The 15,221-nt window shown below is 33.8% G+C and overlaps 1 protein-coding gene across 1 annotated transcript; it reads left to right on the top strand.

The window, feature by feature from the left end:
* Positions 1–6,346: 6,346 nt before the first annotated feature.
* On the top strand, positions 6,347–14,726 carry LOC143250688 (uncharacterized). Its single transcript, XM_076501587.1, has 2 exons — positions 6,347–6,565; positions 12,696–14,726. Exons 1-2 carry the CDS (start codon positions 6,509–6,511, stop codon positions 13,125–13,127), a joined length of 489 nt encoding a protein of 162 aa, XP_076357702.1. The 5' UTR covers positions 6,347–6,508; the 3' UTR covers positions 13,128–14,726.
* The last annotated feature ends 495 nt before the right edge of the window (positions 14,727–15,221 follow it).

Genomic DNA, 15,221 nt, shown 5'->3' on the forward strand with positions numbered 1-15,221 from the left:
TGTTTATTGTTAACTACATAGCTACTGTAACGGATTTAATTTGATTTTAATATCAGTGTTCGTTTCAATTTAATAAATATTTATATATCTATGTAACTTATATTGTTAACTACATATTACGCAAGTCCCGCCTGTTCTCTAACTTTGTAGAAGATTCTCGAGAGTAAGAATCAACAATATATGTTTTACGAAATCCCTAGCATATCCTAGCCAACCGAAGTTTCTAGAATTTTGCCTAAAGATTATATATCGACGCGCAACAGACAGTATTAGAATATTGTTAGTTTGCTACAGTCCTTATATTACATGCCTTGGAAGGTATAATTGTTACAAACTCTTATTATTCGAAAAACTGCAGACATTTGGCTAGGAACGTTTACCGATATTGAACATTATGAATCGTTCACCTTCAGCGAATTAATTTTGGACGTTAGTATTTCTACGAGGACATTAGATATCTATCTTCCTCTGTGAAAAGTAAGCTTGTAAACCGTGTTAGACCAGACAAGAAGAGAGTTAGCTAGCATTCCCTTCAAGTGAAGTATATCAACATAAGATTAATTAGCTCGTCGTAGACCTGGACCGTCGATAAAATATTCAGGTCTAAATCAAATAGAAGACTATGTATAGCTTTAAGTTTGTAAAACTTTTGTATATAACTCATTACTCCTAATAACTATTATTATAAACTGTATTAGTGTTTGCATATTAAAATATATTCGCGTTAAGAAAGAAAACTGTACGTATCAATCTTGTTGACAAATATCATAATGTTGATACATATCAACGTTCAATTAACTTATAAATTTAAATTTCCGGTTATTTGAGATTGTAATATTAACACACGTAACATGATAAATCGGAGACTAGTCCGAGACAGATTATAATATGTAACATATTAAACTGGGGATTGTGTCCGAGATATGAATCAGAGACAAAATTCGTTTTAAATTCAAATTCAAATCTTAATTCAATTTATATTTATCAGTGAAAACAAAATTTCTTGGATCACCCTCTTTCGAACAACTATAAAAATTATAACAAAAGTAAATTGCTTGAAATTGTAAAAATTTTAGAATTAGAAGCTACAAAGTCAATGAGAATGAACTTTAAAAACATATTATTGAAATATTAGTCGATGATGATTTGTTATCTGAGAAAGCATTATGGGAATACTCTGGTGTATCCACTAGCCAATCAGAGTTGAGTGATAACGACAATTCAGAAATCCAATTAAAACTCAAACATCGAAACTGAAAAAGAGAAAGAGCAAGCCCGTATCAAAGCAGAAACTGAACAAGCCCGTATCAATATGGAAAGAGAAAGTAAACGTCTCGAGGCCAAACAAGCGCGTATCAAAGCAGAAACTGAAATTACTCTGAAAGAAATGGAAATCAGCGTAAACTCTGATTGACTTGGACAAAATGAAAACTTTGAGTCAATATATTGTAGTACCACAAATTAATGATAATGAAGATGACAAATATTTTCAACATTTTTCGAAAAGTTGCCCAAACCATGGCCCACCAAAAATATACATTATTATTACAAATTATTTTAGCTACTAAAGCACAAGAAGCTTATGCTGTTCTCTCTCTCTGGAAGATTATACAAATTATGACAAGGCTAAAGCAGCTATTCTCAAAGCATACAAATTAGTACAAGAAGCTTATCACCAAAAGTTTTAAGGTTATAACAATGAAGATAACCAAACATATAGGGTATTTTCCCACGAAAAAGATATTTATTTTGATAGATGCTGTAATTATATGCATGTTAGCAACAGTTTTAACAAATTAAGACAATTATGTCTAATTGAGAAATTTAAACGTTGTACAAGTGATGACCTCAAAACTTACTTGGAGACACTACAAGAAGCAGCTGCTATTTCTGAATATTACACTTTAACACATAAAACAACTTTTCATACAAAGAAATTCTTGCCATCTCAGCAAAATCCTGCATCTGTTCAATTCACTAAAGTTGAGGATTTTTCTTAAAAATCCAGTTCTTCTAGTTCGAAATCTTTAGACAGTCAAGATAAAACTTCGCCAAAGTCATCAAGGTCTGCGGGGCCATTTTTGTAAAAAACGTGGTCATGTTATATCTGATTGTTTAAGTTTGAAAAAAAAGAGGCAACACCCAGTGTGTCTACATGTTGACATAGTTTCAACCCGATGCTGTTGATTTGGCCACTGATTAAAAGGTTGATGTGTTAGATGCCCTACCTGCTCTCTAAATTTGTAGAAGATTTTTGAAAGTAATAAGAATCAACAATACATGTTTCATGGAAACACTATCGTATCATCGAATATTGTAGAGCCAACTGACCTTTCTAGAACTTTTCCTAAATATTATGAATCAATACTCCAAGAGACAGTAATATAACATTGTTAGTTTGCTAAAGTCCATATACTATATGACTCGGAAGCTGTAATTGTGAGGAATGTTTATTAATAAGAAAACTACAGATATTTGACCAGGAAAGTTTATAGATTTGAGCATTATGAACCGTTCAAATTTAGTGAATAAACTTCGGAAGTATTTCTGTGAGGTATTAAATATCTGTCTTCCTCTGTGAAAAGTAAGCCTGTAAACCGTGATAGGCTAAACAAGAAGAGAACCAGCAGGCATTCTCATCAAGTGAAGTGTATCTATGTATCAACATAAAATTAATTTACTCGTCGTGGACCTGGACTGTCGATAAAATATTCAGTTCTAGATCAGATAGAAGACCCAGTATATTTCAGATTTGTAAAACGTTTGTATACAAATCATTATCCGTAATAACTATTATTATAAACTATATAGTTGTTTGTATATTAAAATATATTTGCGTTAAGAAAGAAAACTGTATGTATCAATCTTGTTGGTAAATATCATAAAGTTGATAAATATTGACCTTCAATTAACTTCTAAATTAAAATTTCTGGTTATTTGAAATAGTAAGACACAACGTACGTCATATACTAAATCGGAGACTCGTCCGACATAAATTACAATACGTAACACTACACAATGGGCTGTTCGAGCCCTGTTCACTATAAATATCTAATGTTAACATTGTAAGTCCTCAGACTTATCACTGAACTACCGGAAGAGTGAAGAATATATATTTGTGTACTAAATGTATATGGATTATATTCCACTTACTTGTATAAAGAATTATTTTATACGCATAATGAGATTAAATTATAGGTTTCTTAGGAATATCGAACCACAGAATCTGAGAAGTGGAAGTTCTTTTTCCACTTGATGTTACAAGTAATTATTTGAGTAATTTAAAGCATCTTCAATCTTAAATATTTTTTTTACAAATAAAACTACTCATCCCCAGTAAAGTGAAACGTTGAAGTTAATCTATCAATTTAAATTATTTCATGGACCTTCAAAAGGTTACTTGTATTACACTTCTACTTCACTCATAGCCAAAGCTCTTTGCTACTTGTACTGCCCACAGCAAAAAGTAATTGTTGAGCATTTCAGTTATGCAGCTCAAACTGAGTGATAGAGTGATTAATTCATAACAAATGAATACAGAATATTCTGCTTGTGAAATGAAATTTTACATCATCGTTATTCGTGGCTGTTCTCCTTCCATTTCAAAAGTAAATGTTGAGCTTTTCCCGCGTGAGCACGTATTTAAAACAGAAGAAAGATAAACACACAGATAGGGATCGTGGCTCACATAAGATATGCAAAATCATTAACTAAGTACACTCCTGAAAGCCCTATTAATATAAACTCTAATTGAAAATATTTAGAAAACCCGAAGGTGTAAGCCCAATTTAGCAGTGTAAGACTAGAAGGAAGACAGCTAGTCATCACCACCCACCGCCAACTCTTGAGCTACTCGTATACCAACGAATAGTATGATTGACCGTCACATTGTAACGTTCCTACGGGTGAAAGGGCGAGCATGTTTGGTGTGACGGAAATTGTGAATTAAATAGTTTGGTGGTCGTTGATAAAACGTTGCTAAAGTTTACTACCTCTCTTCTTGAAGAGAGAAACCGGGTTGTGTAAATAATAATCTGAAATATTACTCAAAGTAGTTATACTGGAATATATCCGTTTCTTTTGAAAGATGATAAAACAGTGTAACTGTCTTAGTTTGTAGTCACCACTTCAACACGCATTTCATAAAACAGTGTAACTGTCTTAGTTTGTAGTCACCACTTCAACACGCATTTCATAAAACAGTGTAACTGTCTTAGTTTGTAGTCACCACTTCAACACGCATTTCATAAAACAGTGTAACTGTCTTAGTTTGTAGTCACCACTTCAACACGCATTTCATAAAACAGTGTAACTGTCTTAGTTTGTAGTCACCACTTCAACACGCATTTCATAAAACAGTGTAACTGTCTTAGTTTGTAGTCACCACTTCAACACGCATTTCATAAAACAGTGTAACTGTCTTAGTTTGTAGTCACCACTTCAACACGCATTTCATAAAACAGTGTAACTGTCTTAGTTTGTAGTCACCACTTCAACACGCATTTCATAAAACAGTGTAACTGTCTTAGTTTGTAGTCACCACTTCAACACGCATTTCATAAAACAGTGTAACTGTCTTAGTTTGTAGTCACCACTTCAACACGCATTTCATAAAACAGTGTAACTGTCTTAGTTTGTAGTCACCACTTCAACACGCATTTCATAAAACAGTGTAACTGTCTTAGTTTGTAGTCACCACTTCAACACGCATTTCAATTAGTTTTTAAGCTCATTTAAGGACACTCTTCAACAGCCTGTTCTGGCCGGGAGATTAGAGCGCTCGATTCATAATCTGAGGGGTGTGGGTTCGCATCTCCATCACAACAAACATGTTTACTCTTTCATCCTTGGGGACGTTGTAAGGCAACAGTTAATCTCGCTATTCGTTAGTAAAAGAGGATCCCAAGAGTAAGCAGTGGGTGGTGATGATTATCTCTAATCTTACACTTTTAAATTAGGGACAGATAGTCCTCGTGTAGCTTTACGCGAAATAAAAAAACACACTAACATATTCTGTATTACAGAATTTTGTGGTACAAACCTGTGAATCGTGACATTTTAGCTTAGTGAAACTTCGTTGCTTATAAGTTAGGAGGAAGTAAGAAGGACATTAATAAAGAAACCATGGGTCTGTGATGAGTGAACTACGTCATGCATTCCACTTACACTCGAGTATAATATACTCTTGCTAATAAGTGTACTCGCATCTGTTACTGAGTAACATACTAAACATTATAAAAAAATAAATTTAGTTTTCAACGTTTCGTTCCTAGATATCTCGCATGAGTCTGAAATGTGGAATATTTCAGCTCCTATACCTATAGTTTTCACAGTCCTGGTAGTAGTTGTATATGGTCCGAAGCGAGGTTAATTGTTTTACTGGTTGCTTTCCAAATTGGTCACTAACCATATAAGATCGGAGTGACGGAACTTTGAAATAACCACAACGGTGTTTCAATAGATTATATCCAACAGCTCTTTTACCCATGGGCCCGGCATGGCCAAGCGTGTTAAGGCGTGCGACTCGTAATCTGAGGGTCGCGGGTTCGCATCCCTGTCGCGCCAAACATGCTCGCCCTCCCAGCCGTGGGGGCGTTATACTGTTACGGTCAATTCCACTATTCGTTGGTAAAAGAGTAGCCCAAGAGTTGGCGGTGGGTGGTGATGACTAGCTGCCTTCCCTCTAGTCTTACACTGCTAAATTAGGGACGGCTAGCACAGATAGCCGTCGAGTAGCTTTGTGCGAAATTCAAAAATAAACCAACAAACAAACTTTTACCCATTAGAACTTGCCCCTAGTGAGTCGGTATCAAGGTAATATACTTACAATGCTAAAATCTCGAGCTCGATTCCTTGTGGTGATTAAGAGCCTATCGAAAAGAACCTCATGTTCTTGAGAAAGAATATTTACTAAATTGATGAAAAGTTCTAGTGATTCTAAAACAATCACCTGTCTTTTCTTCTCTCCACATCACGAACTTTTCACACAAATAACGCCTGATCGAAACATAGTACATCATTCTCGTGATTCTAAAACAATCACCTTTCGTTTCTCCTTTCCACATTACGAACTTTCCACACAAATAACGCCTGATCGAAACATAATTACGTCTTGGCACACTCCGGCAGAGAGAGGAGAATTTTTTTCTTTAATATTATAGTCTAAGTGCATACGGGAAATAAAACGAGGGATGCTAACAAAATGTGGGTCAGGTTTGTCCTCGAAGCTCTGACTTATAAATCACACTACATTTTGATGCAACTCACGTAAACTAAAAAAAAAAAAGTTAATGACGTAATCTCGTGAAGTTGTAAGTATAAAAACCGCTAGGAAAGACCCAGTTTTGGATATTCAGCGAGGTGCCGTTGGTTTAAGACAACTCAGTATAGAATGAGCAAACGTTCCAGCTAACATAGTTCCATAGACTGAATACTTGGCTGCGTTAGGGCTCATTGTGTTTAACAGTACTGCAGCTCGCCACCTAGTTCTAGCAACCCTCTTAACACGATGGTGTTTTATTCTGAAAAGTTCTCATCACTCGTACACTCGAGAATATCCCATCGAGTAAGTGTCAATTTTACCCACTTCGTATTACTCTCTTTGACATCTTTTAATTTACCTATTTTATATGTGTGTGTTTTTTGAGCATAGTTCCGAGTTCATAACCCATTACCACTACAACAAATGTTAATTTTTCAGAAATATGAATACACAGCAGGCACATTTATTTAATGACTTCATTTGCTTTATCATTACTCAATTTCCCTTCTTATCACCTCCAAGTTCTTAAAAAAACGAACTTTTATTTGCGTAAAATAAACACCATATTACTGTCTCTTACCCATGATAACTTTTAATTTTTGAAGAAATACGATATACTTAAACAAATGAATCAACTCTCAAAGTTATGGAGTACAATAATACTGTATACTCTAGCTAAAAGACAGCTTTGAAAACAATATATTATTTAAAAACTTTGAGGCTTGACGAAGCTGACTTAAAGTCGCCTTAATATGTTTTCAGAGAACTAATATTTGTTCACTTATTGATAAGCATGAAGTTACACAAAAAACTGTCTGTGTTCTGCCCACAGCGAGTATTTAAACTCGATTTTCAGCGTTACAAGCCTCTAACTTGCTGTTAAGTCACCAGGGAGAGGTCTAGTATGACAACATATGACAATATTTATCATCCTTAGATTTAAAGTAAAACTAAACTCTTAACAATGACAACTCGAAAATGTTTATATTTTGGAGAAGTAGACAAATCGTGTAAAAAATTTTTAATAGACTAATATTCAAAATTATGAAAAAGAATGCATTCTTATTAACATAAATAAGAGGTAAAGAAATAAACATTTTAAGTTTTGATAAGGAAATAATTCTATTGTTTCCTGTTACTACTAATACAAACACCACATTCAATAGATACAGAGAAAGTAAACGTTAACTGCGTTATTTGATAAAAACAGTAGTCTTTAAAGTAGAAAAACGAAAGAACTTTGAACAACAAAATTAAACAATAGTTTCGTAAAAAAAAAGTATTCGATAACTTCTCTGATAGATAAAAAACATCATGCGCTGATCATCATGTGTGGGGCTATCAGTTCGGAAAAGAAGAGAAGACGGATAATAACTAATAAATATAACTTGTTTTAAATTAATGTCGCACTTAATATTTTTCACACTTTTCCTAGTTGTATCATAATATAATCATTACTCTATCTTTTTGTGCTGTAGATATAAGAACATGCTTTGTAGTTGTATATTGTTGATATAAGAACATGCTTTGTAGTTGTATATTGTTGTGTTTCCCTGTGAAAGAGTTTCTTCACAATGTCATACTTTAAAGTATAATTCGAAAAACTAAGTTTCTATATTTATGTATTGTTGTGACAATATAAAGAATTTTTTTTACATTAAAATATTGTATTGTACATTATGATGAAAAACTAAGTTTCTATATTTATGTATTGTTGTGACAATATAAAGAATTTTTTACATTAAAATATTGTATTGTACATTATGATGAAAAACTAAGTTTCTATATTTATGTATTGTTGTGACAATATAAAGAATTTCTTTACATTAAAATATTGTATTGTACATTATGATGAAAAACTAAGTTTCTATATTTATGTATTGTTGTGACAATATAAAGAATTTTTTTATGTATTGTTGTGACAATATAAAGAATTTTTTTTACATTAAAATATTGTATTGTACATTATGATGAAAAAAGTTTCTAAGTTTCTATATTTATGTATTGTTGTGACAATATAAAGAATTTCTTTACATTAAAATATTGTATTGTACATTATGATGAAAATAAAGAATTTCTAAGTTTCTATATTTATGTATTGTTGTGACAATATAAAGAATTTTTTTACATTAAAATATTGTATTGTACATTATGATGAAAAACTAAGTTTCTATATTTATGTATTGTTGTGACAATATAAAGAATTTCTTTACATTAAAATATTGTATTGTACATTATGATGAAAAACTAAGTTTCTATATTTATGTATTGTTGTGACAATATAAAGAATTTCTTTACATTAAAATATTGTATTGTACATTATGATGAAAAACTAAGTTTCTATATTTATGTTGGATTATTTTACCTGTCAGAACTTTTTTCTGTGTCACACAGTTTCTTCTTTTTGGTATATTCGTGTCGTATAAGATTTCATATATTTTCGTTTTGGTTCGTGTTTTTGAATTGCATAGCTTGTAAGAAAATATTTATTTGATGTTTGTTCTTAGGAAGTATTTTTTATTTGTTGTGTTACTTGATCGACGTCCAGGGTGAGTTAAGGCGTTCGACTCGTAATCTGAGGGTTGCGGGTTGGAATCTCCGTCGCACCAAACATACTCGCCCTTTCAGCCGTGAGGGCGTTATAATGTGACTGTCAATCCCACTATTTGTTGGTAAAAAAAGTCGCCCAAGAGTTGGCGGTGGGCGGTGATGACTAGCTGCCTTCCCTCTAGTCTTACACTACTAAATTAGGGACGGCTAGCACAGAAAGCTCTCGAGTAGCTTTCAGAGAAATTTGAAAAAAAAACAAAACAGTCTCACACTGCAAACAATCAATCACTTATCCTTAGGCCCGGTATGGCCAAGCGCGTAAGGCGTGCGACTCGTAATCCGAGGGTCGCGGGTTCAAGCCCGCGTCGCGCTAAACATGCTCGCCCTCCCAGCCGTGGGGGTGTATAATGTTACGGTCAATCCCACTATTCGTTGGTAAAAAAGTAGCCCAAGAGTTGGCGGTGGGTGGTGATGACTAGCTGCCTTCCCTCTAGTCTTACACTGCTAAATTAGGGACGGCTAGCACAGGTAGCCCTCGAGTAGCTTTGTGCGAAATTCCAAAACAAACAAACAAACAAACACTTATCCTTATAAACGCCACTTTGTCGCCCTCTATTGATAAAATACCGTGTTGTTTTATTTTCTGATCATATACTCACGAAAACACTTTTTCTAGAGCATTGGGTGATGTAACAGTTATCGACTTTTGTGATTCTAAACATTCTTTAGAAACATGTATCTATGTGAGGAACGCGCACAATGTTTGTTTTGCGCTCTGCTGCTAAAGTCTATTCTATTCAAATCAGTTTAAGTTCAGTGTTATAAGTCTACAACAATTCAAGTAAAACATAATAATTCATTCACTGCCTTTAAATAATCTTACGAAGACTATAGATTACGGAATGTTTTGTCCTGTTTACTTTAAGATTAAGAACAGAGGCGCGATTTGGTTAAGATTTTATAACTGTTTGTTTTTCTTGTGTAATTGAGCGAAAATCTACACAATGGGCTATACGAATAGCCTCTCTTTCTATCGTTATAAGTTCACAGAATCACCGCTCTGCCTCTGTGGAGTTGCCGTCACAACGATGTTACTGGATAAAAGTCTTACTTAGAAACAAGTTACATAAAGCATTGAACAGTACTTATGTAAGTATAGTCTTAGAAAGTATTGTTTGTTTGTTTGTTAATGTGAACAACACTTTACGCACACAGTGAATTAAGCGGCTCAGGCATAGTCGTTCCTAGCGTTGAATTGAACCAAAATGTTTGCTTTTTTTTGTTTTTTTAGTTAAGCACAAAGCTACACAATGGACTATCTGTGCTCTGCCCACCACGGGTATCGAAACCTGGCTTTTAGCGTTGTAAGTCCGCAGACATGCAGCTGAGTCACTGGGGGGTAGACCAAAATGATAGATACCAGCCGACAGCATTCACCGCCTGAATTAGCTACCCATAATCATCTAGTGGCATGGTCTGTCACTCTTACAACGCATCCTGATGTTACATCACAAGAAATATATCCTTAGCACTACGCCATATGAAATATATCATCCATGCTACACCATATGAAATATATCCTTTTTGCTAAGTAATGTCTAGCTACAATTCGTCTAGTGCATCTCTCGAGAAGAATCTACTTGTCTTTCATTTATATGCAAAAACGGCTCGTTTGGGCTGAGAAAACACTTTTACATAGAAGATCGAACAACGTTTCGACCTTCTTCGGTCATCGTCAGGTTCACAAAGAAAGAGGTAACTGACCGGAAGCTGACCACATGTTTGAAAGGGGTTGTGTAACTGTGTGTCGTAATGTAGAGGGCGGTATTAGATGTTTGAATATATAATTTTATTTATTTTATTATATTAATATAGGTATAAAGGCGTTCCTTTATATTGGTTTATTTTGGGTTTAAGTTGTTGTATAAGTAAGGCTTCTTTAATTTTGCGTTTGTTTATGTTTGTTTCTTTATTTAGTATTTGAGTGTTTTCTATGGTTATGTTGTGTTTATTTGACTTGCAGTGTTCGAAAACGTGTGAAAGTGACTTTTTATGTTCTTTGAATCTGGTTTCCATTTTTCTACTTGTTTCTCCAATATAGAAGTCGTGGCAGTTATTACATTGTATTTTATAAATAATGTTGGTGTGGTGTTTGTCAGTGTAGTTTTTACATAGTATAGACCTCAGTTTTGTGCCGGGTTTTTGAATAAATTTGGTATTAATTGAATGTCATATTTTGTTACTAATTTTGCCAAATGTTGGTTATTTGTTTGCTGATGTCAGGAATATATGGTATACAGCAGTATATGGTTTCGTGGTTTTTTGATTCGTGAGCTGTATTTACTTTAGTTGGTTGATTTTGCTTTCTGTCTAGGTGGGTGCGTATAATGTTTTCTACGGTTTGTGGAGGAAACTTATTGATGTTGGTGAAGTATTGTTTTATTTTGTCTAATTCATCGTTAATTTTATCTGGTGAGCATAGTTTTATGACTGTGTTTATTTGGTTTCTTAGTATGTTGAGTTTTTGTTTTGTTTCATGTGCTGAGTCCCAAGGAATGTATAGTCCAGTATGGGTGATTTTTCGGTGGATTTCTGTTTGAAATTGTGTATCAGTTCTTGTAATTTTGAGGTTAAGAAATGATATTTGATTGTTTTCTTCCTGTTCATATGTGAAGTTGATGTTGGGATGTATAGAGTTAATGTGATTGAAAAAATTAAGTATGTGTTCTGTAGATTTGAATCCCGCAACCGTGTCATCTACATATCTGTACCAGTATAGTGGTGGATGTAATGCTGTGTTAATTGCTTGTGTTTCAACTTGTGTCATAAAAATATTGGCTAGAACTGGTGATACTGGGTTGCCCATGCTTAGGCCATTTGTTTGTATATAGTTTTGGTTGTATACTGTATACCATATATTCCTGACATCAGCAAACAAATAACCAACATTTGGCAAAAATTAGTAACAAAATATGACATTCCAATTAATACCAAATTTATTCAAAAACCCGGCACAAAACTGAAGTCTATACTATGTAAAAACTACACTGACAAACACCACACCAACATTATTTATAAAATACAATGTAATAACTGCCACGACTTCTATATTGGAGAAACAAGTAGAAAAATGGAAACCAGATTCAAAGAACATAAAAAGTCACCTTCACACGTTTTCGAACACTGCAAGTCAAATAAACACAACATAACCATAGAAAATACTCAAATACTAAATAAAGAAACAAACATAAACAAACGCAAAATTAAAGAAGCCTTACTTATACAACAACTTAAACCCAAAATAAACCAATATAAAGGAACGCCTTTATACCTATATTAATATAATAAAATAAATAAAATTATATATTCAAACATCTAATACCGCCCTCTACATTCCGACACTCAGTTACACAACCCCTTTCAAACATGTGGTCACCTTCCGGTCAGTTACCTCTTTCTTTGTGAACCTGACGATGACCGAAGAAGGTCGAAACGTTGTTCGCTCTTCTACATAAAATATTTTCTCAACCCAAACGAGCCGTTTTTGCATATAAATTTCTCAACAAGTTGGTTTCTCGTCATCACTGATTACTACTTGTCTTTCGTTATAGCGTGAACTATGATAAGCCATGTTTGTGAGCGTCCTCAAACTGCAACTCGAACTTAGAATACAATAGCAAAATGAACTAATTTTTTCTGGAATTAATGATCATTTATCATTTATAATGATGTCGCTGGTACTCTGGTCTGATACAAACTTTAAAATTTAAAACAGTGCCTTTTATTAAGTTGATAATAACGAGACACCAATTGTTGATGACAGTTTACTTGTTTACTGTTTTTTGTTTTTTAATAATAATTTTATTTTTTTTTTTCTTTACAGGCTAAAGCTAATATTGTTATGTGGCTAATGTGGTTGCAAGCCGTGACGTCAGTGTTCCAAGACACTTCTTTTCATTCCAGCAGAGAGATGAGCTATGTTATTCGAAATCCCGATGGAACTTACAAGTATGGATACAACACTGGAAGTGGACCAAGCCAGTCCTTCAGACATGAAGAGAAAGCATACAACGGTACAGTTCGCGGCAGGTGGGGATACATAAATCCTTATGGTTATCTCAAGGTAACTGAGTATGAGGCTGATGACACTGGTTACCACATCATTCGACAGCGAACCGTACAACTTAAAGTTGACAAAATAGTGATGTATCCTCCACGACCTGTGGAAATACCATACGGACCATTTATAGGGCCTTTACCACCATTTATCCATCGACCCACTTCCTCTTTTGACACAGTGAACAAACTAACTTGAGTACTTTTCTCTCAGCGTAATTTGGAAAGTAACGTAGTCTGTATGTTCAGAAACGATAACTGAAAATAGCCCATCCGCTCGAAATTAGGTTTTATTTGGTTACAAAAGTATTAAAGTGTGAGAATAGTTATATCACTTTAAAATTTCTATATTATTTCCCTAATGAATCGTTTAGAAAAATGTCAAGTGTGTAATGTGAAGCTTCCTCTGATTTTATTGGCTTATGTATTTTTCAAGTCAGGTAAATTCTATTTTTAAAAAACCAACTTTCACGTGTTTAGTATTCGTGATAAATATAGTTATACTAACGTTGTAATGGAATTGTTGTGTTCCAAAAACTATTCGAATTTATATTTTAAAGTTCAGCTTGAATAATACAAAATAATCACATAAAAATACCCCTCCTTCAGTGGCACAACGACATGTTTCCGGACTCACAACGTTAGTAACCGGTTTCGATACCCGTGGTTGGAAGAACACAGATAGTCCGTTGTGTAGCTTCGTGCTTAATCACAAACAAACACATAAAAATATCAAAACTTTTGAACAAAATTATGTGTATATTATAAAACTTGGACAAAGCTTTGTATCTATTAAGAAACGGCGATACAGCAGAAAACACGTAATAAATGTCCTTCGTATCTCGAACGATTTAAACTCAGAAAAAGCCACCACTGATGTCACTGTTCTGACGTCATGACTTCATCATTTTAAAACATGTCCATTCTCACAAAGTTTAATAGGAATTTAAAATATGGTTTACTTAGTGGGGTGTCTATACCTGTTAGTTTATGGACACACTCGTTGAATGGATTTCCTTACATTTGTCAGTAGTGAAATTTGTGCACATAAAAACACGCAACATACTGAATTGAATCATATGATTTTATAATTAATAAAAGAAAATTCCAGGATTTAGTTTAGATCAGAAGATTGTCGTGTAGGGCAAGGCTCTAAATCTAATTATGATGTTTGTCTTTTATCACTTATGGTAAAATCAAAATTCTGTTGTGAACATAATAATTATCATTTAAACAAGATCCAAGGTTTAGGGTGAATACAATTGCAGTTGTGTAGAACAAATTTTAGTCGCAAAAATAAAGGCGAACGGAGCTCGATTTCTAGAATCATATGATTATAATCTTGTAAGTCAAAGTTCACGTGCTAATATGGATACGGTGCTTATCGTTTCGAACAAGATCCAAGACCTGGTGACGATACAACATCCGAAGTGTCTGTAGGTGTGTTTTTGTACAGTAACATCGTATTGGGCTATCGGCTGTGTCCACCGAAAGGAATCGAATTCCTGATTTGAGCTTGTAAATCTATAGACTTACTGCTATCGTTATGTATGGCAAGACCTGATTATAACGAATGTGAATTGTAATTACTGTCTTAATAGATAAATGTCTCCGTGATATAGCGACAACATAAATGTTTTATATGTTTGTTCCAGTCTCCGTGATATAACAACATAAATGTTTTATATGTCCGTTCCAGTCTCTGTGATATAACGACAACATAAATGTTTTATATGTTTGTTCCAGTCTCTGTGATATAACGACAACATAAATGTTTTATATGTTTGTTCCAGTCTCTGTGATATAACGACAACATAAATGTTTTATATGTTTGTTCCAGTCTCTGTGATATAACGACAACATAAATGTTTTATATGTTTGTTCCAGTCTCCGTGATATAACGACAACATAAATGTTTTATGTGTTTGTTCCAGTCTCTGTGATATAACGACAACATAAATGTTTTATATGTCCGTTCCAGTCTCCGTGATATAACAACATAAATGTTTTATATGTCCGTTCCAGTCTCTGTGATATAACGACAACATAAATGTTTTATATGTTTGTTCCAGTCTCTGTGATATAACGACAACATAAATGTTTTATATGTTTGTTCCAGTCTCTGTGATATAACGACAACATAAATGTTTTATATGTCCGTTCCAGTCTCCGTGATATAACAACATAAATGTTTTATATGTCCGTTCCAGTCTCTGTGATATAACGACAACATAAATGTTTTATATGTTTGTTCCAGTCTCTGTGATATAACGACAACATAAATGTTTTATAT

This window comes from Tachypleus tridentatus, chromosome 5 (assembly GCF_004210375.1).
Source record: "Tachypleus tridentatus isolate NWPU-2018 chromosome 5, ASM421037v1, whole genome shotgun sequence".
NCBI lineage: Eukaryota > Metazoa > Arthropoda > Merostomata > Xiphosura > Limulidae > Tachypleus > Tachypleus tridentatus.

Coding starts and splice junctions, on each gene's coding strand:
- LOC143250688 (XM_076501587.1), top strand. CDS start 6,509: ATGGTGTTTTATTCTGAAAAGTTCTCATCACTCGTACACTCGAGAATA. Junction 6,566..12,695: donor ACTCGAGAATATCCCATCGA/GTAAGTGTCAAT, acceptor TTTTCTTTACAG/GCTAAAGCTAATATTGTTAT.